This window comes from Neoarius graeffei, chromosome 11 (genome assembly GCF_027579695.1).
Source record: "Neoarius graeffei isolate fNeoGra1 chromosome 11, fNeoGra1.pri, whole genome shotgun sequence".
Classification (NCBI taxonomy): domain Eukaryota; kingdom Metazoa; phylum Chordata; class Actinopteri; order Siluriformes; family Ariidae; genus Neoarius; species Neoarius graeffei.
In genome coordinates this window covers 54,257,371-54,285,264 of record NC_083579.1, presented here as the reverse complement: position 1 = coordinate 54,285,264, position 27,894 = coordinate 54,257,371, and the positions used below count along the sequence as shown (strand labels likewise).

Genomic DNA, 27,894 nt, shown 5'->3' with positions numbered 1-27,894 from the left:
AGCGTAGCGGTCCGGATTTGGACCGGAGTCCGCCAGTTGGTGACCCCTTCTGTAAACTGTAAATACCAACGTTCTTCTTGTGTGAGTTTTGAAATATAACATATTGAATTTGATGTTGAAAAGACCTCTTCTTTACAATAAAACAGACTCACTTGCACTGTATCACCATAGATATGTGCTTACAGTAACCCAACATTGGTTAAGACTGAATGTCCACTGTGATGTGGAAATTCAGTGTCCACTCATAAAAAAAAAAAAAATCTTGTGTGTTCAGTTTTTTCAAGATTATGAAACTGTTCGTAGGCATTCATGTAAACCCTGCATTTTGATTGTCATCAAATGTGGACATGAACATGTAAACTTTCTCAGCACTTCTGACTTTTTGCTGCTGCTACCATGCTTCTCCTCTGAATGGTGCAAATTGACCATGTGACACAAGGGCAAATCTTGACTCGAATAGGTTACTCAGAACTCTGTGAACTTCCTCTTAATTTATCAAATCTTCTTTGAAGAGTTCGATTTAAATACAGAACACACCTCTACAAAAGCCAACAGACCTTGGTCATAAAGACTGTTTTATTAGATGCCACCACCAAATCTAAGGACTTGATATTGGGAAATGGATGCGTAAAGGTAACTTGAATAAAGAGCTTTTTATATTCTGCTTCTAAATAACAGCTTGGACCTGGAATCATTGCCATTTAATCACTGGGACCCCTATATACCCTTAGATTGATTGTATTGATTGAGAATTTAAAATGACTAATATAATATTTACAAGTCTTAGACAACACACCTTTGAATTTCATATAGAAATATATACTCTCTCTATATATATCATTGCATATACATACGTGTGTGCGCGCATGTGTGTGTGTGTGTGTGTGCGCACTCATGTTTATTCAACCTTAAAAATGATCAAATAGCAATTTACATGTGTGCCAAACATGCTGTAAAATTGATCTCTTGACAAAACCAGCACTTGGGATTGATTAGAATCCAGCTATCACATTGTCTGAATATATTTTTGCTTTGAATGGCAGCATTGTTTCATTGTTAAGCTACAAGTAATTTATTTATAATTTATTATAGCAGTCTATCAATGGATGTCTCACCCTGGACCTACTTTTAGAGCTAGCTGTGACATTCAAAAGATACACTGACTCCAAAATGAAAAATTCAAGAGAAAATCAAACCAGAATTCAGACTTAACAAGCAGAAATGCAAACTACAACCAGAAGAGTTGTGGACAGAGAGAGACAGGTAATGGCTACAGGTTAGGAGTCAGCTGCACGGGTCTGATGGAGTCTTCTGCGAGAATAAGAGCAAGGCTGGATAAGCAGTTCAGTTCACTTCCATCTCGCCATGGTTCTTGGTCTGCTGGTTGTTCTTGCTATCAGCCCCATGTCCTGCTGCAGGACCATTGTGAGCCCTGTTATCCACTGCTGACTCGTCAACTTCAGGTTTGGGTCGGTTCACCACAGGACTGCAAATCTCCTCCAACTCCTATAGACAAAGAAGACACGCAGGATACTCGGTCTATGACTACCATCTGTTCAGAGGATCATGCTTGGGTCATGACAACATGGGCTTTTTTTTTTGGCTGTTGATACAGTTTCACTCACCCGAATCTTCTGTATGATCTCTGCTACTTTCACTGCAGGATCCTGAGCAATGCTGAGTTTGCTCTGAGCGAGCATCTTGCTGTTCATCCATCTCATGGCCTCATTCACACTCTTCTCCACAGAGCTCATCTCCTCAGCACTCAAGTGTTGGTAACGTTCATCCTAACAGTCAAAACATACTCTAATGTCAAACTTGACAACTCATAACACCCGTTTCACAGAGGAGATTTCATTTTTAACTTAATGACAGTGAATAAAGCTAATGTACAACATTTCTAGTTGTTTCACATCTCTTTAAAATATTTATATAACCTACAGTATCTACCTTTAATCCTAAAACTACAATACCTCAATTGCTTGTTGTATTTAAATAAAACACACTAATAAGAAAGAGCGCACAGAGTTCTGTAGAGAACATAACCTAAACAAGACCGACTTAGCAGGCTGTGGATAATTAAAATGATTAGCATTGTGACAGTAATTAGGCCAGTCCCAGCAGTGCAGTGATCTTTAGAAAATCCATTATAAAATGCTTTAAAGGGAGGTGGTAAACTTCTCCCAGAAGAATACTACCATAACAGCTCATTTCTAATACACCATTATATTTGGGAGCAAAAGACTTTGATAGATTTTCATTCATCACCAGTCGTAAGCTTGGACACACTTGTTCATACAAGGGTTTTCTGCTATTTTGAAATAATAATGAGGTTATTACCAGTATGAAATAACTCTTATAGAAGTATTCAGTGACCAAGATGTGCACCAAACAAATCAAAACTATTTAATATTTTAAATTCTTAGCAGGGGGTGGCAAGGTGGTGTAGGGGTTCGCACTGTCGCCTCACAGCAAGAAGGTTCTGGGTTTGAGCCCAGCAGCCAACGAGGGCCTTTCTGTGTGGAGTTTGCATGTTCTCCCCGTGTTTGCATGAGTTTCCTCTGGGTGCTCCGGTTTCCCCCACAGTCCAAAGACATGCAGGTTAGGCTAATTGGTGGCTCTAAATTGACTATGGCTACATTTACATTAGACCGTATCTGTCTCGTTTTCTTCGCGGATGCACTGTCCGTTTACATTAAACCACCTGGAAAAGCCGGGAAACGAGAATCCGCCAGCGTCCACGTATTCAATCTAGATCGTATCTGGTCCGGTGCTGTGTAAACATTGAGATACGCGAATAGGCTGTGCTGAGCTCTAGCTGGCATCCTCATTGGACAACGTCACTGTGACATCCACCTTCCTGATTCGCTGGCGTTGGTCATGTGACGCGACTGCTGAAAAACAGCGCGGACTTCCGCCTTGTATCACCTTTCATTAAAGAGTATAAAAGTATGAAAATACTGCAAATACTGATGCAAATACTGCCCATTGTGTAGTTATGATTGTCTTTAGGCTTGCCATCCTTCCACTTGCAAGTAGTAAGTGATATGCGCTGGGATCACACACACAGCGGCTCAGTCCCGAATTGTGGCTTGTGCACTTCACTCGCGCGCTGTGTGAGCTGCGCAGGGCCGGAGTGCGCACCCTCCAGAGGGCACTCGCTGTTCAGGGCGGAGTGATTTGGAGCGCAGGATGCCTGCGGAGCCGAGCGTATCCGTGTATTGGTGTTGCTGTGTGCACGGCTAACGGTTTTAGTGTAAACGCGAATCGTTTTAAGAACGTTAATCTGATGATCCGCTGATTTGACGTAATGTAAACGTAGCCTATAGGTGTGAATGGTTGTTTGTCTCTATGTGTTGACCCTGCGATGACCTGGCGACTTGTCCAGGGTGTACCCCGCCTCTCACCCATAGTCAGCTGGGATAGGCTCCAGCTTGCCTGTGACCCTGCACAGGATAAGCGGCTACAGATAATGAATGAATGGATTCTTAGCAGTAATCTTGACAAGCTATGTGCCTTCAAATTACTAGACAATTACTTTAGCAATATCAGCTGCTCAACACCTTAGCAGTGTAGAATACTATGTACAGTGGTGCTTGAAAGTTTGTGAACCCTTTAGAATTGTCTATATTTGTGCATAAATATGGCCTAAAACATCATCAAATTTTCACACAAGTCCTAAAAGTAGATAAAGAGAACCCAGTTAAACAAATGACACAAAAGTATTATACTTGGTCATTTATTTATTGAGGAAAATGATCCCATATTACATATCTGAGTGGCAAAAGTATGTGAACCTTTGCTTTCAGTATCTGGTGTGACCCCCTTGTGCAGCAATAACTGCAACTAAACGTTTCCGGTAACTGTTGATCAGTCCTGCACACCGGCTTGGAGGAATTTTAGCCCATTCCTCCGTACAGAACAGCTTCAACTCTGGGATGCTGGTGGGTTTCCTCACATGAACTCACTTCAGGTCCTTCCACAACATTTCGATTGGATTAAGGTCAGGACTTTGACGTGGCCATTCCAAAACATTAACTTTCTTCTTCTTTAACCATTCTTTGGTAGAACGACTTGTGTGCTTAGGGTCGTTGTCTTGCTGTATGACCTGCCTTCTCTTGAGATTCAGTTCATGGACAGATGTCCTGACATTTTCCTTTAGAATTCGCTGGTATAATTCAGAATTCATTGTTCCATCAATGATGGTAAGCCGTCCTGGCCCAGATGCAGCAAAACAGGCCCAAACCATGATACTACCACCACCATGTTTCACAGATGGGATAAGGTTCTTATGCTGGAATGCACTGTTTTCCTTTCTCCAAACATAATGCTTCTCATTTAAAGCAAAAAGTTCTATTTTGGTCTCATCCATCCATAAAACATTTTTCCAATAGCCTTCTGGTCTTGTCCATGTGACCTTTAGCAAACTGCAGACGAGCAGCAATCTTCTTTTTGGAGAGCAGTGGCTTTCTCCTTGCAACCCTGCCATGCACACCACTGTTGTTCAGTGTTCTCCTGATGGTGGACTCATGAACATTAGCCAATGTGAGAGAGGCCTTCAGTTGCTTAGAAGTTACCCTGCAGTCCTTTGTGACCTCGCTGACTATTACACGCCTTGCTCTTGGAGTGATCTTTGTTGGTCGACCACTCCTGGAGAGGGTAACAATGGTCTTGAATTTCCTTCATTTGTACACAATCTGTGTGACTGTGGATTGGTGGAGTCCAAACTCTTTAGAGATGGTTTTGTAACCTTTTCCAGCCTGATGAGCATCAACAATGCTTTTTCTGAGGTCCTCAGAAATCTCCTTTGTTCATGCCATGATACACTTCCACAAACGTGTTGTGAAGATCAGACTTTGATAGATCCCTGTTCTTTAAATAAAACAGGGTGCCCACTCACACCTGATTGTCATCCCATTGATTGAAAACACCTGACTCTATTAACTCAAATTAACTGCTAATCCTAGAGGTTCACATACTTTTGCCACTCACAGATATGTAATATTGGATCATTTTCCTCAATAAATAAATGACCAAGTATAATATTTTTGTCTCATTTGTTTAACTGGGTTCTCTTTATCTACTTGTAGGACTTGTGTGAAAATCTGATGTTTTAGGTCATATTTATGCAGAAATATAGAAAATTCTAAAGGGTTCACAAACTTTCAAGCACCACTATACTTACTGAGTGAGTGGGAAGACCAGACGGGAAAATATTTAGCTTGAAGTCTGTACAAATGACTAAGAGCCAAATATTTTCCTGTCCAGCCTGACCTAACTCAGTCAGTAAACATTTTATCATATGATCTTTTTTAACCAACGTACACAGTGGAAATCAATGAACAATGATGTGTGAAAAATGAACGAATCAATTTTTGTTTGACTGACAGCAAACTGTTTATATGCTGAATCACCTTTGCACAAGTTTGAAATAACAGTTTGAATTCTATAAAATACAACTGACTTTACTGTTCTCTCAAAATGAAAACGATTTTAAGATAACATCGTTCGTAAAAGTCAGTTCAAACTCGGGTCAGCTCGTGGAGACATCAATACAAGCCAAGTCAGTTCATTGTCATTTTCTTTGACAATTTCAGCTCAATTAGGTCTGTGTCTGAGAAATCATCTGGAAAATAAAATTCACTTTCACTGTGCTCAGTTGTGTCGTTCATTTTTCAAAGTAACAATTCAGAGCAAAATGAAAGTGGTGGAAGCGAGGGAAACGGGTCCGGGGCTGCATATAGCTTTTTCCGGACCAGATTCAAAAATCCGTATTTGCCCAGTCACATGACATTTCCCAATGGTTTTATTAAGAGTGCGCGTGCGGGTCTGTATGGGTCATATGATAAACAGAAGTATGCTTCTTTACCTTTTGCTTATATGCTTCCAAGACCTTCAAGAAGAGCTGGATTTTCTTGCCTAGCTCATCAAAAGCTTGCGGCCTTTCCTCCTGCTCCCTGTACCGTTCTTCAATGGGCTCACCAAACCTCTATAAACATGCAAAGAAACACAGACATACCAATGTGTGCACAAAAGTAAACACAAGATTTAAGATTCAGTTTTGAAGCAAAATAAAAAAATAACAAGAAGACAGAGTCATCTATATCCCGCGCCCTATATACCAAGTTTCAAGATATTATTTGCCACATTTTTCAAGTTCTGCTGCAGGAAACCAACCCTACCTCTTTACACTGACCTCAGCAGCCCATGGCATAAGCCCACCGGACCTTTGGTCCAGGTGAGCTCATCTCTCATCTCATTATCTCTAGCCGCTTTATCCTGTTCTACAGGGTCGCAGGCAAGCTGGAGCCTATCCCAGCTGACTACGGGCGAAAGGCGGGGTACACCCTGGACAAGTCGCCAGGTCGTCACAGGGCTGACACATAGACACAGACAACCATTCACACTCACATTCACACCTACGGTCAATTTAGAGTCACCAGTTAACCTAACCTGCATGTCTTTGGACTGTGGGGGAAACCGGAGCACCTGGAGGAAACCCACGCGGACACGGGGAGAACATGCAAACTCCGCACAGAAAGGCCCTCGGGGCTCGAACCCAGGACCTTCTTGCTGTGAGGTGACAGCGCTAACCACTACACCACCGTGCCGCCCCAGGTGAGCTAAAAATTAAAATTTCTCACATTTCTTAGTATCAAAAAGCACAGATACATTACTTAAATCAACACATATACCAACTTTCAAGACCAAACCACTCAGTTTTCAAGTTCTGCTCCGGAAACAAAACCGACCCCTAAGACTAACCTGAGAGACTAAGTCTGAAATTGTCTCCATGGAAACATGAAAAATTTAAATTTCCCAAATTTCTTAATATGAAAAGGCACATCTGCATCACCTTGTTAACATGTATACCAAGTTTCAAATCTGTATCATGAATAGTTTTGGATATATGCTTCAGAAACGAACATTGCTCTTAGAAACTAAGTCAAAATCTATTTATGTAAAAATTTGAATTTTTTTTTCCCAAAAATCCAAAATAGCAAAAGGCACCAGTTCACATGTTGTTTGACATGTATACAATGTTTCATGAATCTTCAGTAATTTTAAAAGATATGGCCCGGAAATGAAAACGTGGCTGGACAGACGGATGAAACCCGTTTGTATATCCTCCACCAAACTTTGTTTGGGCGGGGGGATAAAAAATTTAAAAATCCATGGTCCTGTAAGCTGGAGACTAATTTAACAGTTTCAACAGTTGGTCCTGTCATTTGATGCATATTCATTTAATAAACCCACAAGGGTAATATAACTACATCCCAAACAAAATAGCTTCATCAAATTAATGAAATCTATTTTAAAAAGCTTATACCATTAGAATACCTACTTTGAGTTCAGCCAGTTTATCCAGATAGATCTCTTTTGACTGGTCTTCTCCTTCCTCATACAGCCAGTTCTCAGTATCCTCAAGCACTTGAGTGAGTCTACTGCTGTCCTGCACACGCCCCAAATGCAGAAGACACAACAGAAGTTTGCTTTAGCTTTATTTTCATGGCTACATTTACTTCATAAAACATGTTAACACATTACATGCGGAGGAAGCAGATTACGGTTTTGTAAGGCACAGTGATTAATAGAGGTGTGACGATTCGGTTTTTTCACGATTTGATTCAAATCATGATTTTGACCTTCCGATTCGATTCGATTTAAAATTACGATTCATATTTTTTGCCCTCTATTTTATAACTGATGCAAATCATTGTCAATATTCTGTTAACTGTCAGCCTAGAAATGTAGAGCAATCAAAAACAAACAAGTCGTGTTGCCTTTGTAGTCTTTATTCAGACTCCAGTCACTCCATTGACTTTGAATGTAACTCTCACTACGTTCAGACTGCAACCTGAAACGACCCATACCCGATTTGTTGTGAAATCCAATTTTTTTGTTAGGCCGTTCACATTACCAATTATATGAGACTTGTATGCGATCTCCAATATGAACGGAAAACGACCCAAAAGTGTCCTGCATGCGCAAATTGACATGTAATAAGCACATCTACCTAATACGTAAACAAAAAAAAAGCGCACTCCAAGTTTAATGATTTTCTTTTTTTGTTTGTTTGTTTGTTTAATTATCTGGTTAGTGTTAAAGTGTGAGGTCTTGTGTGTGTTTTTGTTTCTGAACTGAAATGAAAACATGTAGCCTGGTAACGAGGGTTGACTCCTAAATGTCTCTCTAGTTTCTATATAAGTGCACTACATGTTACTAGGAAGTAATGGATTTTTAAACTCTATATAGTGCACTCGAGCTTCAGTAGGCAGTCATTTGGGATACGGCCGCTGTATTACCAAACTCTTAATTCAGGCTTAATAATTTGCACATATTTATTTCATCATATTAATAAACTTTTTCTACATTTTTATAAATATTTATTTAGATTGTTTATAGCCAGCTGAATTCTGCAACTTCTCTCAGCGCTGGCTCAAGGTGCAGAAACACCAGTGCAGTTTGCTATGGAGATGAGGCGAGACCTGGCGATGTGGTACAGGATGGTTTAAGTTATAAATCAGTTATAGAAACTGTTTTATTTAATCAGGCTAACAGATCAACATCCAGGTCCCTACCAAATCCACCATTAGCTTGATCAATTCTATAAAAGTCTATTTAAATTCTGAAAACTGTACAAATGTTGTTGTTTTCCACCAAAGAAGCGGGATTAGCCAACGCAGAATAGTGACGTTTGTCTCTTGTTGATGACGTGCAGGTCGCATGAATACGACCTGTCCGGTCAGACTGCAGTCGCATGTGAAAATATCGGATATGCATCGGATTTAGGACCACATATCCAAGCGGCCTGGGTCGCATGTGAAAAAATCGGATCTGTGTCGTTCAGATTGTCAATAACAAATCGGATACAGGTCACATATGGGCAAAAAAATTGGATATGGGTCGTTTCAGGGTGCAGTCTGAACGTAGTCTCAGTCATTTTTGGCACATTTTCATTTTCAAACCGCAAAACACTAAGAAACAAAAAAACAAAAAGCAATGAAAACTTTATGGCTTTTGTCTCAATCTTTAAAAACACAAAGATACAGTCACTTGTGTTAAAATGAATACCACCTCTTGAGGCACAACGTTCACTGTCCAGAGAGGACATAAAGCACTGAGATTGTAAGAAATGCCGCCAAACTGGGCTTTTAAAAGCCGGTGGCTTCAGGAATTCCAAGTCGTCCACCATGTTGTTCACAAGGCAACACGTGATCTCGCGAGATTGCTATAGCAACCACAAACATGGCTGTGCCCACGTACAGCTCCGGATACCGGATTGAATTTTTAATATCAAAATTATGCAGTTTGTCAAAATTTGTTATGCATCTAGGGTTATCGGGATGAAATTAGGTTGTATTGAAATTAGGTTGTATTGTTCATGAATCATCAGTGAATTGTGATTCATTAAATTTTCATCACTTTGTGAATCGCGGATTGAAATTGATTGATAGCTCGGGGATCGATTAATCATCACACCTCTAGTGATTAATAATTAAAAAGCTGATTTCCTCACATCCTCAGTGATGTACTTTTCATAGATGCTGCACAGCTTGTCTCGCAGGTCATACACATACTCCTCCACAGCATTTTTGGCATCATTCCTCTCCTTCTCCAGCTTATCCTGAATGATCATTTTTTGCTGAAAGGGAGAGTGTAAATTACAACTGCAAAGATGTAATATATCCCTGGATGCACGGTATTCTTTGACCATCACAGTAAACAGAGACAACTATAATACACAGTACTGTGCAAAAGTCTTAGGCACCCTAATTTTTTTTTTTTATACACACTTTGTTCTAGATTTCTATCTTATGACTTCTACATTATCAAGTCAGTACAAAACCATTTGAGTTCCAAACGTTCATTCTCCAGCACAAAATTAAACATTACAGAAAAAAAAATGTTTGTATCTGAGCAGTTTATTACATAAGAGACCACTTTTCAGATTAAAAAAGAAAACATAATGAAGGCTATTGGGTTTTAGTGCAAAATTAAGAAGCGAGTGTGACAAAGTGTCCAGAAGAACTGTGGCTGGTTCTGCTCAGTAAAACCTACAGCTCATTTCCTTATAAAACTGCACTCATTGTACCTGAGACTACTATTTTTATTTTTTAAAGCAAAGGGTCATCTCACGCCAGATATTGACTTTGTTTCATGTATAATGGCTTACTACTGTTTTATATATATATATATATATATATATATATATATAAATAAAAGGGTGCATCAGTTGCCCTCACTTTCATAAAATCTGATGCATTTTTGTTTGGATGGTCCTTTTCACTAATAAAGACATCCTGTAAAATTTTTTGACCATATTCAAAAGTCTAATGGTGGCACCATGAGGTTCATTTTTTGCCAAAAAAACCCGCTTATTTTATGTTTTCGCGTAAGGTTTGAATCACAATGTTGGACTCCATTTATTGATTTCTTGTGACCCAGAGATCATGTTAAGAACCTTTGCAAGGGATTGAGAAGCATTAATGTGATTCATAATACATTTGTATTGTTTAAAAGTAGTTGAACAATGATTCAATGAACAGCTAAAACTCAAACTGTGCTTGATAATATATTTAGAATATGTACTAAAAATGTGCATCTAAGATATTTGGTATACTCTATAAGGTGCCATAATGTTTCGTGAAAAGTGATCGAAATTGTCATAAATATCATAAAATAGCAGCTTTTTCCATAACTTTGAGCTCCTGGTGCCACCATTAAACTTTTGAATTTTGTCAAAATATTTCACCCAGTGGGCGGCACGGTGGTGTAGTGGTTAGCGCTGTCGCCTCACAGCAAGAAGGTCCTGGGTTCGAGCCCCGGGGCCGGCGAGGGCCTTTCTGTGCGGAGTTTGCATGTTCTCCCCGTGTCCGCGTGGGTTTCCTCCGGGTGCTCCGGTTTCCCCCACAGTCCAAAGACATGCAGGTTAGGTTAACTGGTGACTCTAAATTGACCATAGGTGTGAATGGTTGTCTGTGTCTATGTGTCAGCCCTGTGATGACCTGGCGACTTGTCCAGGGTGTACCCCGCCTTTCGCCCGTAGTCAGCTGGGATAGGCTCCAGCTTGCCTGCGACCCTGTAGAAGGATAAAGCGGCTAGAGATAATGTGATGTGATGTGATGTGATTTCACCCAGTGTGTTTTCTTACCAAAAGGAACATAAAAACAAAATACATCATGATCAGAGGAACTTTTCATTTTTAGGGGGCAACTGATACACCCTTATATATTTTTTAATGTTGAAACATTTCATTTCATTATTTTTAAGCCATTTTTGGTCTACGGCATTTCTTTACATGTGCCTAAGACTTTTGCACAGTACAGTATATAGTACTATCATAGTACAAACTATCCGCACTCAAGTAAAACAGGCAGAGATGGAAGACAAGACACACACTAGATATCAAGTATTTTCAGAAAATGTTCAATCTTTACGTCTTTTTTTTTTTTTTTAAACATGGGGCAGACACTAGTCTACTGATATGCTAATATTTATTCTCTGAGCTATAAACAGTACTCCACCATCTGGGCATGTTTTGATTTGTAAAATTTATCCAACTGTGAAAACCAAAGTGCAATTCCTGCTTGGTGTCTCTGGCACAGGTGAATCATAACTGAATCAAACTGGTGTGATACATGAATAAATGAAACTCACTTCCTCTTCCACAAAGCTATTCAGTATCTCTCTGTCCAGCTGCCTGACAGTGGAGGTAAGGATGGGCAATTCAATACTCGTCATCTTTGTCTTGGGTTTGCTTGGCCCTGCACACTGCTCTTGCTTTTCAGGAGATGCACCATCCTGTAAACAAGCAGAGGGTATAACTAAACACGTCAACAACAATACAGAACCTAGCATTTTGTTCATAAGTACCTTAGTATTGGAACCTGGTGCTTTCCCTTCTTCATTGGGCTGCTCACCTTGACTATCTTGGTCCACTTGCATTTTAGTCTAAAACACACACACACACACACACACACACACACACACACACACACACACACACACACACACACACACATCAACATGAACAGCATCTGATCCTGCTCACAGAAAGCATTTGACTGTATGAGTGAAGAACTCCAACACGTGTGAACAGCCAAAGGTATTTACTTAACTACATATGTATGTTAAACTCAAGTCAGTTCACATTCACCATGTCCATCTTTTATTTAAAATATAATTATGACTAAGTTCTGGTATGTTTGTTAAAGATCTGAAGAAAGAGGTTTTGTTTTTCCACCTGCTCGTCTTGCTTGTTCTCATTCTGAACCATGGGCTCCATCTCCATCTGTACATCCTCCACTTCACCTTTCTGCTTCTCAATCAGAGAGGCACTGGATACACTGAAGATGCCATGCACATTTACACGCACTTTCACTTTGACCTTTGAACTGTCTCCATCAGACTGGGGCGCAACATGCTGGATAGTAAAACGACCTGAAAGGTAAAAAAAATTGTGATTATTTCAGGTATCCTGTACTCTCTTACTTTGTGATTATCCCTGAGAAAATTAAAAACATTAATAAAGATGGGAAGTCATGAATAAGATGTACCCTCGAAAACCCGCAAAAAGCATGTACAGTGGATATAAAGTGTACACACCCCATTACAATGATAGGTTTTTCTGATGTAAAAAAAAAAAAATGAGACCACGATAAATAATTTCAAAACTTTTCCCGCCTTTAATGTGACCTATAACCTGTACAATTCAATTGAAAAACAAACAGATCTGTTAGGGGGAAAAACATACAAAAAAAAAAAAAAATACAATAAGTTGGTTGCACAAGTGTGCACACCCTTAAACTAATATTTTGTTGAAGCGCCTTTTGATTTAATTACAGCATTCAGTCTTTTTGGGTCGGAGTCTGTCAGCCTGCCACATCTAGACTTGGCAATATTTGCCCACTCTTCCTTGCAAAAGTGCTCCAAATCGGTCAGATTGTGAGGGCATCTCTTGTGCACAGCCCTCTTCAGGTCACCCCACAGATTTTCAATTGGATTTAGGTCTGGGCTCTGGTGCAGACACCTGAAGGTTTTGGGCCAGAATTGACTGGTATTTAGAACTGTTCATAATTCCCTCCACCTTGACTAAAGCCCCTGTTCCAGCTGAAGAAAAACAAACCCAAAACACGATGCTTTCACCATGCTTCACCGTGGGTATGGTGTTCTTTTGGTGATGTGCAGTGTTGTTTTTGCGCCAAACATACCTTTTGGAATTGTGGCCAAAAAATCCAACTTGGGTTTCATCAGACCATAACACATTTTCCCACATGCTTTTGGGAGAGTTGATTTTTTTTTTTTTGCAAAATTTAGCCGGACCTGGATGTTTTTCTTGTGACCCTACCTCATAGTCCAGACATATGGAGAATACGGGAGATTGTTGTCACATGTAGTACACAACCAATACTTGCCAGAAATTCCTGCAGCTCCTTCAGTGTTGCTGTAGGCCTCTTGACAGCCTCCCTGACCAGTTTTCGTCTTGTCTTTTCATCAATTTTGGAGGGACGTCCAGTTCTCGGTAATGTCACTGTTGTCCCTTATTTTCTCCACTTCTTGAAGACTGTCTTCACTGTGCGCCATGGTATATCTAATACCGTGGGATTTTTTTGTACCCTTCTCCTGACTGATACCGTTCAACAATGAGATCCCTTTGATGCTTTGTAAGCTCTCTGTGAACCCTGGCTTTTGCTGGAGGATGCAACTGAGTAAATGTCTGAACTTTATTTGGCGTTAATCAGAGTCATTTTAATTGATGGCAGGTGTGAACCCAAAAAGACTGAATGCTGTAATTAAATCAAAAGGTGCTTCAACAAAAGTATTGGTTTAAGGGTGTGCACACTTACGCAACCAGCTTATTGTACATTTTTTATTTTTTCCCCCTAACAGATTTGTTTGTTTTTCAACTGAATTGTACAGGTTATACATCACATTAAAAGTGGGAAAAGTTTTGAAATTATTTCTCTCTCTTTTTTTTTTTTTTACATCAGAAAAACCTATCATTTGAACAGGGTGTGTACACTTTTTATACCCACTGTATGCAGTCACACTGAAGGATAAGGAGCAAATGGAGAGAGAGAAAATCTTTTGGGCATGCACAATCTCTGACACTGGGACACCACCTCTCTCAGATACATCAGTGGTACTGTCTATCAACTCGTCAAATGAGAGCTAAGTATCTAAGCGATCATCTGAGTTCTGGAATGGATATTTTTAGGATCAGCAATAAGATTTCAACCCAATTTTTATAGGATAAGAAATCCTGCATTTGCAATAAGCCTCATTTACACATCCCACCTATTGCGGTGTCTGGGTATGGCAAATCTTGTGATGTGCTGTAAAATGCGTGCAGATCAAAGGGCTCTTTCTTGTGGAAAGTGATGACTTTGGAGAAAGGTGCTGCATGGTTCTTGCTGTACACTTCACATTCACTATGAAAAGAAAAGAGAACAGTAACAAAAAGGTAAGTAGGATAGTGGTAGGGTCTGTATTTGATCACAGTAACATTCTTTTTTTTTTTTAAAGATATTTTTTGGGCCTTTTTCACCTCTATTGGATAGGACAGTGCAGAGACAGGAAACGAGCAGGAGAGAGAGACAGGGAGGGATTGGGAAATGACCCCGGGTCGGAACCGAACCCGGGCGCCCCATCCACCCGAGCCACGACGCCCCCCACAGTAACATTTTCATGGTTGAACCTATTAACATTACTGTTCATCCAAGTCACATAAATTACATGTCAGTCACATGTGGCTTGATATCCATTTGGGCTGCTTCGCCTGCTTTGCTGATGCATCCGTAACACATCAGCAGTGACTTCGAAGGTGCATGTGAAATAGAGTGGTGGGTGTAAATGCTTTTGGAGGAGAAGCAGATATTCTAAGTACACCATCTCCCATCAAAATACAACTTATCCAAAAGGACCGATGATAAAACTGTAGGTCTAGTGGGTTTAGATTTCAACAGCTTTTCTATTTACTGTGTTTGGTATTTGGAGGAAACAGGACATCAATCCAGTAGAGCATTACAGACTTGAAATATTTTAAACAAAAATTAGAAATTATGAATGCAGTTACCTATCTGTTTGTGTAACAGGTCATCCCACAATATTTCAAATGTCAGTGACACAAAAATGCATTGCTCAGCCCTAATAGTTTCTGCGACTGAAAAATATTTAATTTTAGCCCCCCTCAATTCAGGGGCAGCCATCCCTGGCTACGACAATTTCAGAATGGACCACTTTTTTATCTCCAAAAAAGCAAGCAAGCAAGAAAGCACAACTTTATTCATCACACACTTGTGAAATTCCTCTCTGCATTTAACCCATCTGAAGCAGTGAACACACACGTGAGCAATGAGCACACACACATACCCAGGGAGCAGTTGGGAGTTAGGTGCCTCGCTCAAGGGCACCTCAGCCCAAGGCCGTCCCATATTAACCTAACCGCATGTCTTTGGACATTATGAACATCCTTACTTTTTCAGCTAATTTAAATGAGAAAGCTAGTGACCGACACTATTAATAATGACCCAGATTAGGTTTAGAATGCAGCAAAGGGTCAAGAAATGATAATCAAAAACCTTTGAAAGTATTTAGTAACATATTTAAACAATTTAATTACATTTCATCTAGAAATCTTTTGTCTATTAATTGTTTGTTTTTTTCCAAATTTGTATGGCTCTTACCCAACACCCTCATCTGTGGGAGACTTCCAGCGAAGAGTGATTGGGAAGGGAACCACATCAGTGATAGAAAATTCACGGACCTTAAATGCTGGAGACAAGATTGCACACTACGCGAATGCACAAACACACACACACACACACACACACACACGCACACAAAAAGACAAAAATAAATTGCTATTTTTTTGATGAGCACAACAAAATGTTTTGAATGGTTCAGACTGAGAACTCTTCATATTGTTTTACATCGTATGGTATCTGAAGAAATATCCAAGATGAGTTATAGACATAGTTTTTTGTAAAGTTTTTGTGATTAATCTCCAAACTAATACCAATGTATGTGGTGGACACTGTCACACCTGTGTCCTTCCCTCCACATGTTGCAAACTACAACTCCCATGACCTTCAGTCCTCTACCTCGTCACTTGCCCTGCAGTCAAATATCTGTCCCTGCTCAAAGTCACCTGATTATTAATGCCACTCACCTGTATGCAATCCTTCCCTTTAAATAACCCAGACTATCAGTGTTGCTTTGCAAACTCTTGCTCCAACATTGTGTGTGTCATAATGCAAAGTCTTTGTGTTTGTCTTGATTGGTGTTTGACCATTGTCTGGTTAATATTTGCTGATTTATTCTAGTTTATGCTTCTTTGCTAAATCACCTGACCATTTGCCTGCCTCACATTTCTGAGTATTGCCTAGCCTTTGAGTTTGTTTGCTACACTGGTTTTAACAAAACCAGAAAAATCCATATTCTACTTCTTGACAGATGTGAAAATTTCAGGTTAAGGAAGATCTATACAGACACTAAGCTTTAGTGACCTTTTATTTGGTGTGTGTCATTTTTGCTGGCCGTCTTTTTACCTGTAGCGCACAGCCTCGTGCCACTGCTTCATCTGCGTTCAGGGTGGTACTGATGTCTTTATAAAAGAACCTGGAGATTCTCTCTTTAATGGCTGGAATCCTCGTAGCACCACCAACAATTTCAACTGCATAGATCTCATCTCTGCCTAGCTCTGCCACAAAGAAGAAACCAATTACTTGTGATGCATATCTACAGTGAGAAGCAAAGTTGTTTATTTTTACTTACTTGATTGTTCCATGACCGCTTTAAGTGGTGCTTCCACTCTCATTAAAAGCTGGGCACACAGCTCTTCAAACTGGCCCCTGTCAAATCAGTACAACACTGCCATCGGAATACTACAAAGCTACAAAAAATATTGAAAAACACCTAACACGGAAGATAATCTACTCAAAAATACAAACATTTCATTGATGACTAATACGAACATCTGTTACATGTTAATTAGCTTCTTAATCATGTTGTATGAATCTATTCATTTTGTATGACCTTACCTATTCATCTTCCCTGAAACATCAATGTCGTTCATGAAACACTCAATGTTAAGTGGTAGCTCTGAAGAGTTGGCACTCATGAGCTTTTTCAGCTTTTCACACTCTTGGTAGAGCCTCAGCAGGGCTCGAGGGTTGTCCTTCACATTTAACTTATAACGGTCTTTAAACTCTTCACAGAAATACTCCACGAGTACTTCATCACAATTACGTCCACCCAAATAAGGGTCGAATGCTGTAGCCAACACCTGTGGAAGGGGAAAGACAGAGCTCATGAGAGTTAGATGGGGGTATGAAATGTAAAGAGCATTTATGAAATATGATTACAAATTACAAACAACATACAAAATACAAGGCTGAATGTGCCTCTGACCTTCAGCTTCCCCTTGTTGAAAGAGACAATTGACACTTGATAAGATGAGTGACCAATGTCCACAAACACAACATTACGGGGCTTTTCTTCTGGATTTGGTAAGTCTTGCTTGTAGATTCCATAGGCTAATGCCACTGCAACAGAAGTCCAGTGAGCCATTTCTCAGAGAGATATTACAGGAAAGCAATTTGGGATTTAATACTTAGCCCAGAGTACAAAGTTTTTATGAAATAATAGCTTTATCTTTTCATCACATATCAGTATATTAGTATTTGCACCAAATAGAATCACAGTCTCATCAAACTTCACGTTAATCAGGAAGAACAATATCACTGTTGTCGCTCACACAGCGCTGTCCTTGGTGCTGAAAATCATGTTTGACTGTCTGGATCATGTTATGCTCAAAATGATACAACCTTCATAATGACTTGGATGACTGAAGAATTTTATAGACATGACTGTAAGGGTGTCATGTGCGCACAGCTGTCTATGCAACACAATTCCTCAACAATTGATTCTTATCTTTGTAATGGTATAGTAGGGATTATGTGTCTTTTCAGACAGGATAAGCTCACTATGATTTCAAGATGAATGCATGGCCGTAGACAGCAACATTTTGGATAAGCACACTGGCCTAATTTTGTATGTTGGCCAGTTCTATTAACGTCAATTTCTGATGGAACTGAAAACACAAGTGTTCTCTGACAAACCTGCCGTTGTGTCATTGATCAGTCTCAAGCAGTTCAGTCCAGCGATTTGGGAGGCATCGATCATTGATCTTCGCTCTGCATCAGTAAAGAAACTAGGAACCTGTCCAAAAAAAAAAAAAAAAGTAGTAAATTGTCATGATAATTGTATACAAATTATGGACGGTTTTCTTGTGAAGGAAAATGCTGATATCACTTACAGAAATCACACAGTCCACCACTGGTTTCTTTAGTGCACTCTCAGAAGTCTCTTTCAGCTTAGTGAGCAACATAGCTGTCACCTGCTCAATGGTGAACACCTTGTCCTCATCCAAGTAACGAACCTTTAAAAATGGCGTTTACACTTTGTCATAAACTTGATACAGAAGTGATTCAATTAATTGTACGGTACATGGCTAACTATCTACATCTGCAGACAACAAATGCACCAAAACTGAAAACAACATGGCAGCAATCTCTGCATATCTTTTTCAGCAGAGTTTTGCATATTCATGGTGTACAGTAGGGCTGCGTACCGGTACACGGTACCAGTACTGTACCGCGAAAATCGATTCGGTACAGGTCCAAAATACCGGATCATGAAATACCGGTACGGTACCGATATAAATTTACACCAAGTATATGCTTATTTTGTGACTGAAGATGCGTAAATCCTACCACAAAGACAAAAATTTAGCACTGGAAAAGACGTAAAATGCCACGCTGAAACTTGAAATCAGAGCCAGCTTTGATTTGAGATCCTCTCGCCACAGTCTCACGAGACATTGCGAGAGCTTGGCTGATCCAGCGTTCTGATTGGTCACAAAGACTCAAAAGCAGGTCAGCCATTTTTCCTTTGCTGGCATTGGCGGCCTTTGTTGCTTTGTGTAATTTTGCCGCGTAAGTTAAAGGCCGCGGACTGCGCGGAGTGAATTTGTTTGTCATGCCACGTGGGAAGACCAGTAAGGTCTGGGATCACGTAACAAAGCTTTCAGGGGGCCAGAACGCAAGTTGTCTCGCTGTGAGACAACTTATGACTTTTTGTCCCAAGTTAACTAAGTGTGAGACTGAGAGGGTGACTGAGAAGTGAGGTAGGAAACCTAGTTATGTTCGGTTTTCTATGAATAAAGATACTGACAAGTTGTCAACAGTTTATTAATGTTTCTGTCATTACTGAAGAAGTTCAGAAGAACACATGTTAATTTGTCAAATTGTTCAGGTACAGGTCTGGACCTGTACCTAAACCTCTGTACCAGTACCTGTACCTGATGTTACGTTTAAGTACGCAGCCCTAGTGTACAGTAATGACCGAACATCACTAGTGTGGATCACATAAACTTTACCTTTACTCCAGTGCTGCCACTGGGAAGCTTGTGAAGACTGTAAGGCAATTTGGATTTTTCATTTTTAACAAAGTAATCATCAAATGCTCGACCGTGGAACTTCTTAAAGCCATGAACCGTGTTCTTAAAGTTTGTTATGATCTGTAAGAAAAAATGTTTTATGTTCAATATCTCACAATTCCCAAAATCTTGGGAATTCTTGGGTTTCTTTTCTGACAGGACAAATCTACCACTAGAACAGAAAAAAAAAAAAGATACCTGACTCTTTGCGGCATTTCCAATGGTTCTGTTTTTTGATGCCAAAGAAATACAAGCCCTGTGGGAAAACAAGACGACTTTGATATATCTTTGACATCATAGCATACACAAGACACTCAATCCCCGGGATCAACAGGGCTATCCAGACAACAGGTCAGAACCTGAGAGAGCACCTTCAACCTGCTTTCACAAATGTAGTGTTTTGGGGAATGCTGTAATGGTAACCACACTATTAATATTTTATCAGGAGCTTGTTGAATACTTGAGAATTAGTTCTGTTCACTTTAACTATTAAAAGTATAAGACAACCACTTTCCTTAGGCCGTGGAGACTGTACACTACCGTTCAAAAGTTTGGGGTCACCCAGACAATTTTGTGTTTTCCATGAAAAGTCACACTTTTATTTACCACCATAAATTGTAAAATGAATAGAAAATATAGTCAAGACATTTTTCTGGCCATTTTGAGCATTTAATCGACCCCACAAATGTGATGCTCCAGAAACTCAATCTGCTCAAAGGAAGGTCAGTTTTATAGCTTCTCTAAAGAGCTCAACTGTTTTCAGCTGTGCTAACATGATTGTACAAGGGTTTTCTAATCATCCATTAGCCTTCTGAGGCAATGAGCAAACACATTGTACCATTAGAACACTGGAGTGAGAGTTGCTGGAAATGGGCCTCTATACACCTATGGAGATATTGCACCAAAAACCAGACATTTGCAGCTAGAATAGTCATTTACCACATTAGCAATGTATAGAGTGGATTTCTGATTAGTTTAAAGTGATCGTCATTGAAAAGAACAGTGCTTTTCTTTCAAAAATAAGGACATTTCAAAGTGACCCCAAACTTTTGAACGGTAGTGTACATGCTATGAACTTATACTGTAAGAGAACATTTTTATATTACAGCAACCTAAACAGTGATTAATCAAATAAGTCATTATTCATAAGTTTTGACAGGCAGCAGTGTAGAAGCCAAAATAATAAGCTCTTACAGAGAGCCATTACCGAGGTAACACAGGTTTAACCTCAGTCAGGGCGTAGCTTTGGCCCTTAAGCCACTGCACCTGTGCTCAGTTACAGTGAAGCAGACACCTCTTCTCGCTTTCAATGAAATTAGGGTGGAAACAATTCTCCCTCTGTCATACAAAACACAGGCCAATGTAACCTGTGTCCAATAGGAACATCCCAACAGCAGGCAAGGGACAAAAAAACCGTGGAATTGGGAGCATGACCAGAAAACACTGCGTAACAAACTACAGCATCGTTTTACAGTCGTGTACTTACGGAGTGCATCTGTCACTGTATTCATTTGCAATGGTTTCAATGCCGCCGCTCCTGGCAACAGCGATGTAACAGTTCTGAAAACCCACATCAAAGCCTACCACAGACATGTTCAACCGTTATTCTGTCTCGTCACTTCTAAACACTCTCTTTTATAATTTGGATGAGAATAACCCACCACCGTTTATCTCAAATATACCTATCTACCGTGCGTTTAGAATCGACGTAAGGGTCACTAGCTATTATGTAAGCTAAGCGGTTGTTTTTTTTTTTTTAAATAGACTAATCCTAAAACAGGACGGTTCTGCTGAATTCTCGCAGCCTGCACTGATGTGATGTTCTCCACCGGTAAAACTGCGCACTGGAATAAAGATGTGGCCCCGCCCCCTGCGCGTTATGATTGGATAGAGGACGCAGAACAGCAGCTTGATTGGTGCAACGAGAGAAATAAGGAGGAAAAATCTAGAAGCTCGCAAGACGGGTAGGCTGCCTACGTCATCAGGACTGACCGGGCAGCTGAGTGACCAATAAGAGACGCCCAAACTGTCACTAGGTCAACTAACATAATAATAATAATAATAATAATAATAATAATAATGTGGGGAACATAATTCATTGGAAATTTTGTGGCAAATACAAGTTAAAAAGAAAGGGAAAATGGTACAGTATAAACATGACCCAGAGAGTGTTTTAGAAAATGAACATGTCAAGATGGCATGGTGGTGTAGTGGTTAGCACTGTAGCCTCACAGCAAGAAGGTCCGGGTTCGAGCCCAGTGGCCAACGGGGGCCTTTCTGTGTGGAGTTCGCATGTTCTCCCCGTGTCCGCGTGGGTTTCCTTCGGGTGCTCCGGTTTCCCCCACAGTCCAAAGACATGCAGGTTAGGCTAATTGGTGGCTCTAAATTGATTAAAGGTGTGAATGGTTGTTTGCCTCTATGCATCAGCCCTGCGATGATCTGGTGACTTGTCCAGGGGGTACCCCGCCTCTCGCCCATAGTCAGCTGGGATAGGCTCCAACCACTACACCATTGTGCCGCCCCTAGTTAGCATTAGATGAGGAATCTATGGTATTCCTACTTGGTTGTAAGCAAGTATGGAAAGAACTCACCCCAGATAGGATGCCAGTCAATCACAGAACAGCATACATACACAGAATCACACACTCATTCATACCTAGGGCCACTTTACCATAGCCAATCCACCTACCTGTACATTTTTTCAAAGTTGGAGGAAACTAGAGAGCCCAGAGGAATCAAACCAGGGACCCTGGAACTGTGCGGCATCAACACATATATGAATACATCCCAAATGCATTTTAAAAATACAGGGTAGTAAAAATGTCAGGGTAGCTCATATTTAGCCAGCTGACTAGTTTTAGCAGGGATGATTATTGCCAGCAAAAATATTTTCGAAAAGGATTTTTAAAAAAAAGCTGTGTTCATAATTATGATCAGTGCTCTGTAAATGCAGGTAAGGTTTTCTTGCTAATCATATTAACAATCCATTTAGTAAACTGTATGCAACACAGCAGGAAAGTCCATGGGATATCTTAATTCCACTCAGATGCTTTAGTCTGCTCCTTTTAATGTATGCAACAGAAAGATACTTTATCTAGCACCATGCAAAAAAAGTTTGTAAAACAGACATACTGTACATCACTATACACTTTATTCGGAACACATGTACACCTACACATCCATTAAATTTTCCAAAAAGCCAATCATATGGCAGCAACAGAATGCATAAAATCATGTTGATACAGGTCAAGCGCTTGAGTTGTGTGTTGTGTGTTCTGAGATGCTTTTCTGCTCACCATAATTGTAAAGAGTGGTTATTTACCGTGGAATTACCATAGCCTTCATGTCAACTCCAACCAGTCTATCTATTCTTCTCTGACCTCTCATCAGCAGTATATTTCCACCTGTACTATTGCCACACACTGGATGTTTTTTGCTTTGTTTTGTATTTCCACACCATTCTGTGTAAACTCTAGAGATGGTTGTGTGTGAAAATCAGAAGTTTCTGAAATACCCTTCTCAAAGTCACTGTGATCCCATTTCCCCCCATTCTGATGTTTGATGGGAACATTAACTGAAACTTTTGACCTGCGTCTGCATGATTTTATGCCTAGCTCTTTTGCCACATGATTGGCTGAATGGATAATTGCAGGTGATCCTAACAAAGTGCACAGTGAGTGTACATGCCATATATGGAGGATATTACATGGTTGTGCGAAGATATGAAGTGTATCTTTAAGTGCTAAATATATTCACAAGTGAGCGAAGTAAACAAGCGATATATTGTTCAACACAAGAAGATAAACTTCATATTATTGCACCACAGTGTAATGTTCTTTATATTATATGGACACATCCACAAAAAAAATACACAAGTTAATCAAAAGAATTTTAATTTTGAACCGGTTCACCATTTTGACAATGCATGTCTAATCAGCGGGAAAACACTGGGAGCGACGTCATCGGAGTGAAATATCAGGAATTATTATACATACAGGACAGTTTTTTGATGGAGTAAAAACATGTATTCTATTCCCTTCTAGTGGGTTTCATTCATTTGGTTTGACAGCGTGCAATATTGTTAGCATATCGCTTATCCTACGTGTATTATGCCACTCTACCCAATGGAGAATGAGTGTTGAATATGGCTTATGATATTGCATGGTTGTCAAGACAACATGACATCACACGTCACAGTTGATGTGAATATCCAATGAGAAAGTTTTCTGTTGGGCATGTGCAGAAGCATTTCCTGGTTCTCTGGGAAAGAGAAAGACTAGGCTAATCCAGTGCTAGAAATAAATAAACTGAAAACTGAAACTAAAGATGCATTGCACACCCAAAAGGCTACCAAAACTTCATTAGATATTCTTCACTCATATTTACAACTTGTACATTAGAGGAGAAAAACATACCGACAAACATCAAAAAACTGGAAAAGGGAGTGTATAATAATAATAATAATAATAATAATAATCTTCAACTCGTTCCATACCATGCTAGCTGAATGGAATATATCTGATATACCATGGAAAAAAAGCCAGCTAATATTATTTACATATGTCACTCAGATCCCCAATGTATTTTGTAAGAAAAATACAAGTTTTTCAACACGAGAAGATAAACTTCATATTTTCAAGCCAATGTGTAATTTTCTTTTTATAAAAAGACACAGTCACAAACAAAAAGTACCCAAATTTATCAAAACAATTCATCGATTTCCTCACGAGTGACAGAGATTTATGTCACAGTTTTGGTCCTCAGTGTCCCGGATGTAGCTTGTATGAAAAATACGAGTGGTGTATTTCCCAGTAAAACACTCGTACTCATATAAGATATTTACGTTTCCTAACATTTAACTGATGAGATTTTTTTTAAAATGTATTTTAGATTTGTACAATAGTAAAAGTTGCATAAGTGGTCAAATGAACTATCTTTAATGGCCCCAAGGTTAGAACTGAACTTACAGTAACCACACAATAATCAACATGGATGATCAGAAAATAGGTCTAGACAATAAGGACAGTAAAGACATACAGTGCTGTGCAAAAGTCTTAGGCACCCTATTTCTTTACTACAAACTTAGTTATAGATTTTTTTTTATTTAATTAATGACTTCTACACTATCGAGCCAGGATACAATCAGTTGATTTCCAAACATTAGTTTTCCAGCACAAAATTAAATGGTACAGGAAAATCTTTGGATATCAGTAAAAAAAAAAAAAGCAGCATATTAAGCAAGAGACCACTTTTCAGACAAAAAAAAAAAGGCTGCTGGATTTTGCTGCAAAATTAAGAAGCAAGTGTGACAATCAAAGTGTCCAGAAGAACTGTGGCTGGTTCTGCAAGATGCTCAGTAAAACCTACAGCTCGTTTCCTTATAAAACTGCACTCATTGTACCTGAGACTACTATTTTTTTAAGCAAAAGGTCGTCTCACACCAGATACTGACTTTGTTTCTTTTATTACTGTTTACTGCTCTTTACAGTATTTGTAATGTAAAAACATTTAATTTCATTATTTTTGAAGCCATCTTTGCTGTACAGAATTTCTTTGTGTTCACCAAAACTTTCACACTGTTACTGTACCTGAAGAATCAGAATTCCTAAACATTGTATATTTCATTATTTATTTGTTTGTTTCTTGTTTTATTTAATTTATTACTATTTATTTTGTCAGCTTTGGTGCTCCAGCGGGTTGTCTTGGTAATACTACAGTCTCTAACCTCCTGCAGGGCCTCCCTCAGATCCGGCATCAGCACTTACATTTCCCCTCTAACACACCAAATCCAACCCCTGAAGGCTTTTGTGATCCATCCATCCATCCATCCATCCATAGCTGCTTATCCTATTCTACAGGGATCCCAGCTGACTATGGGTGAGAGGCAGGGTACACCCTGGACAAGTGGCATTGTCAGGCCAGGTCATTGCAGGGACAAACAACCATTCACATTCACACCTACAGTCAATTTAGAGCCACCAATTAACCTAACCTGCATGTTTTTGGACTGTAGGGGAAACCGGAGCACCCGGAGGGGACCCATGCAGACACAGGGAGAACATGCAAACTCCACACAGAAAGCTGTGGGTGGTAAACGAGAGCAACTGGACTTGCTTGAATATTCTTGAAGACGTTTCACCTCCACACGGAAAGCTGTGGGTTGTAAACGAGAGCAACTGGACTTGCTTGAAGATTCTTGAAGACGTTTCACCTCCACACAGAAAACTGTGGGTGGTAAACGAGAGCAACTGGACTTGCTTGAAGATTCTTGAAGACGTTTCACCTCCACACAGAAAACTGTGGGTGGTAAACAAGAGCAACTGGACTTGCTTGAAGATTCTTGAAGACGTTTCACCTCCACACAGAAAACTGTGGGTGGTAAACGAGAGCAACTGGACTTGCTTGAAGATTCTTGAAGATGTTTCACCTCCACACAGAAAGCTGTGGGTGGTAAAAGAGAGCAACTGGACTTGCTTGAAGATTCTTGAAGACGTTTCACCTCCACACAGAAAGCTGTGGGTGGTAAACGAGAGCAACTGGACTTGCTTGAAGATTCTTGAAGATGTTTCACCTCCACACAGAAAGCTGTGGGTGGTAAAAGAGAGCAACTGGACTTGCTTGAAGATTCTTGAAGACGTTTCACCTCCACACAGAAAGCTGTGGGTGGTAAACGAGAGCAACTGGACTTGCTTGAAGATTCTTGAAGACGTTTCACCTCCACACAGAAAACTGTGGGTGGTAAACGAGAGCAACTGGACTTGTTTGAAGATTCTTGAAGACGTTTCACCTCCACACAGAAAACTCTGGGTGGTAAACGAGAGCAACTGGACTTGCTTGAAGATTCTTGAAGACGTTTCACCTTCACACAGAAAGCTGTGGGTGGTAAACGAGAGCAACTGGACTTGCTTGAAGATTCTTGAAGATGTTTCACCTCCACACAGAAAGCTGTGGGTGGTAAAAGAGAGCAACTGGACTTGCTTGAAGATTCTTGAAGACGTTTCACCTCCACACAGAAAGCTGTGGGTGGTAAACGAGAGCAACTGGACTTGCTTGAAGATTCTTGAAGATGTTTCACCTCCACACAGAAAGCTGTGGGTGGTAAAAGAGAGCAACTGGACTTGCTTGAAGATTCTTGAAGATGTTTCACCTCCACACAGAAAGCTGTGGGTGGTAAAAGAGAGCAACTGGACTTGCTTGAAGATTCTTCACCTGAAACATCTTCAAGCAAGTCCAGTTGCTCTCTTTTACCACCCACAGTTTACTACGACCTGGATGACTGAGAATCTTCACAGACATGTTTCCACACAGAAAGGCCCTCACCGGCTGCTGGGCTCGAACCCAGAACCTTCTTGCTGTGAGGCAACAGTGCTAACCACTACACCACCATGCTTTTGTGATCAGTTAATGAGTTGACTAAGATGAGTTAAATGAGGCAACATACTACACTGTGCAGTGCGGTGACCCTGCAGGTCTGGATTTACTCAGTCTGTCTTGAAAACACACTTCTTCTTGTCGATTTATTGGCGGTTAACAATCGATGTGTATTACTGCCATCTACCGGGCTGAGGTGTGATCTCAAGGGATATTAAATTGCAGACTGATTATAAAAAAAAAAAAAAAAAACTAAATTCTGTTTGCTAGTTGAGTGTCCTTTAAATACTGTGTTAGAGCTATTACTGCTGATTGTGTGAATGGCTGACTTAATAAGTTATCTATAGTTACAGGTTTTCTCAATGCCCTCCCCATCTTCTCTCTTTCACTGGAATACTGTGTACAGTGTATAAGAACATGCTCAACCTTTTCTATTTCTCCACAGTATGCACAGGCCCCAGAATGATGTTTCCCTATTGTATACAACCCACTATTTAGACTTGTGTGCCCTATCCTCAGCCTAGTCAACCAAACCTCCTCCTGTCGTTTCAGTTCACCACCCCTTCTAAACACCACCTCCTTTTGTAAATTATATAGATGCCTTCCTTTCTCCTCTGTATTCCATCTCTCCTGCCACATTTTGTTGATGTCTTTGATTATTACTTTAATTTCTGCCTTGCTTAATGGGACTTCTAACTCAACCTCATTTGCCTTGATGGTCTCTTTGGCCATTTTATCCACTCTCTCATTACCCTCAACCCCCTTATGAGCTGGAACCCATGTGAACTGAATAAAAATTTTATGTTGATTTATCTTAAATATCTCTCATCTCATCTCATTATCTCTAGCCGCTTTATCCTTCTACAGGGTCGCAGGCAAGCTGGAGCCTATCCCAGCTGACTACGGGTGAAAGGTGGGGTACACCCTGGACAAGTCGCCAGGTCATCACAGGGCCGACACATAGACACAGACAACCATTCACACTCACATTCACACCTACGGTCAATTTAGAGTCACCA

The 27,894-nt window shown here is 40.0% G+C and overlaps 1 protein-coding gene across 2 annotated transcripts; it reads right to left on the bottom strand.

Moving 5' to 3' along the window:
• Nucleotides 1–591: 591 nt before the first annotated feature.
• On the bottom strand, nucleotides 592–21,298 carry hspa4l (heat shock protein 4 like). Of its 2 annotated transcripts, none has more exons than XM_060933059.1 (19): nucleotides 20,991–21,298; nucleotides 19,703–19,760; nucleotides 19,445–19,585; nucleotides 18,323–18,445; nucleotides 18,126–18,225; nucleotides 17,416–17,549; nucleotides 17,046–17,290; nucleotides 16,780–16,856; nucleotides 16,554–16,705; nucleotides 15,690–15,796; nucleotides 14,302–14,435; nucleotides 12,248–12,444; nucleotides 11,878–11,955; nucleotides 11,662–11,805; nucleotides 9,521–9,646; nucleotides 7,346–7,453; nucleotides 5,870–5,989; nucleotides 1,626–1,787; nucleotides 592–1,506 (listed from the first exon to the last, which is right to left on the bottom strand). In XM_060933059.1, exons 1-19 carry the CDS (start codon nucleotides 21,095–21,097, stop codon nucleotides 1,345–1,347), a joined length of 2,475 nt encoding a protein of 824 aa, XP_060789042.1. In that variant the 5' UTR covers nucleotides 21,098–21,298; the 3' UTR covers nucleotides 592–1,344. The 2 variants fall into 2 exon arrangements, with proteins under 2 accessions (XP_060789042.1, XP_060789043.1); XM_060933060.1 differs by having other exon boundaries at nucleotides 11,662–11,784.
• Nucleotides 21,299–27,894: the final 6,596 nt, after the last annotated feature.

Excerpts from the sequence above, each read along its gene's own strand:
- hspa4l (XM_060933059.1), bottom strand. The coding sequence starts at position 21,097 with ATGTCTGTGGTAGGCTTTGATGTGGGTTTTCAGAACTGTTACATCGCT. Across the intron at positions 14,436-15,689 it reads CCCACAGATGAGGGTGTTGG|TGAATGTGAAGTGTACAGCA; the intron begins GTAAGAGCCATA and ends TTCTTTTCATAG. Across the intron at positions 9,647-11,661 it reads ATAGCTTTGTGGAAGAGGAA|CAAAAAATGATCATTCAGGA; the intron begins GTGAGTTTCATT and ends TCTCCCTTTCAG.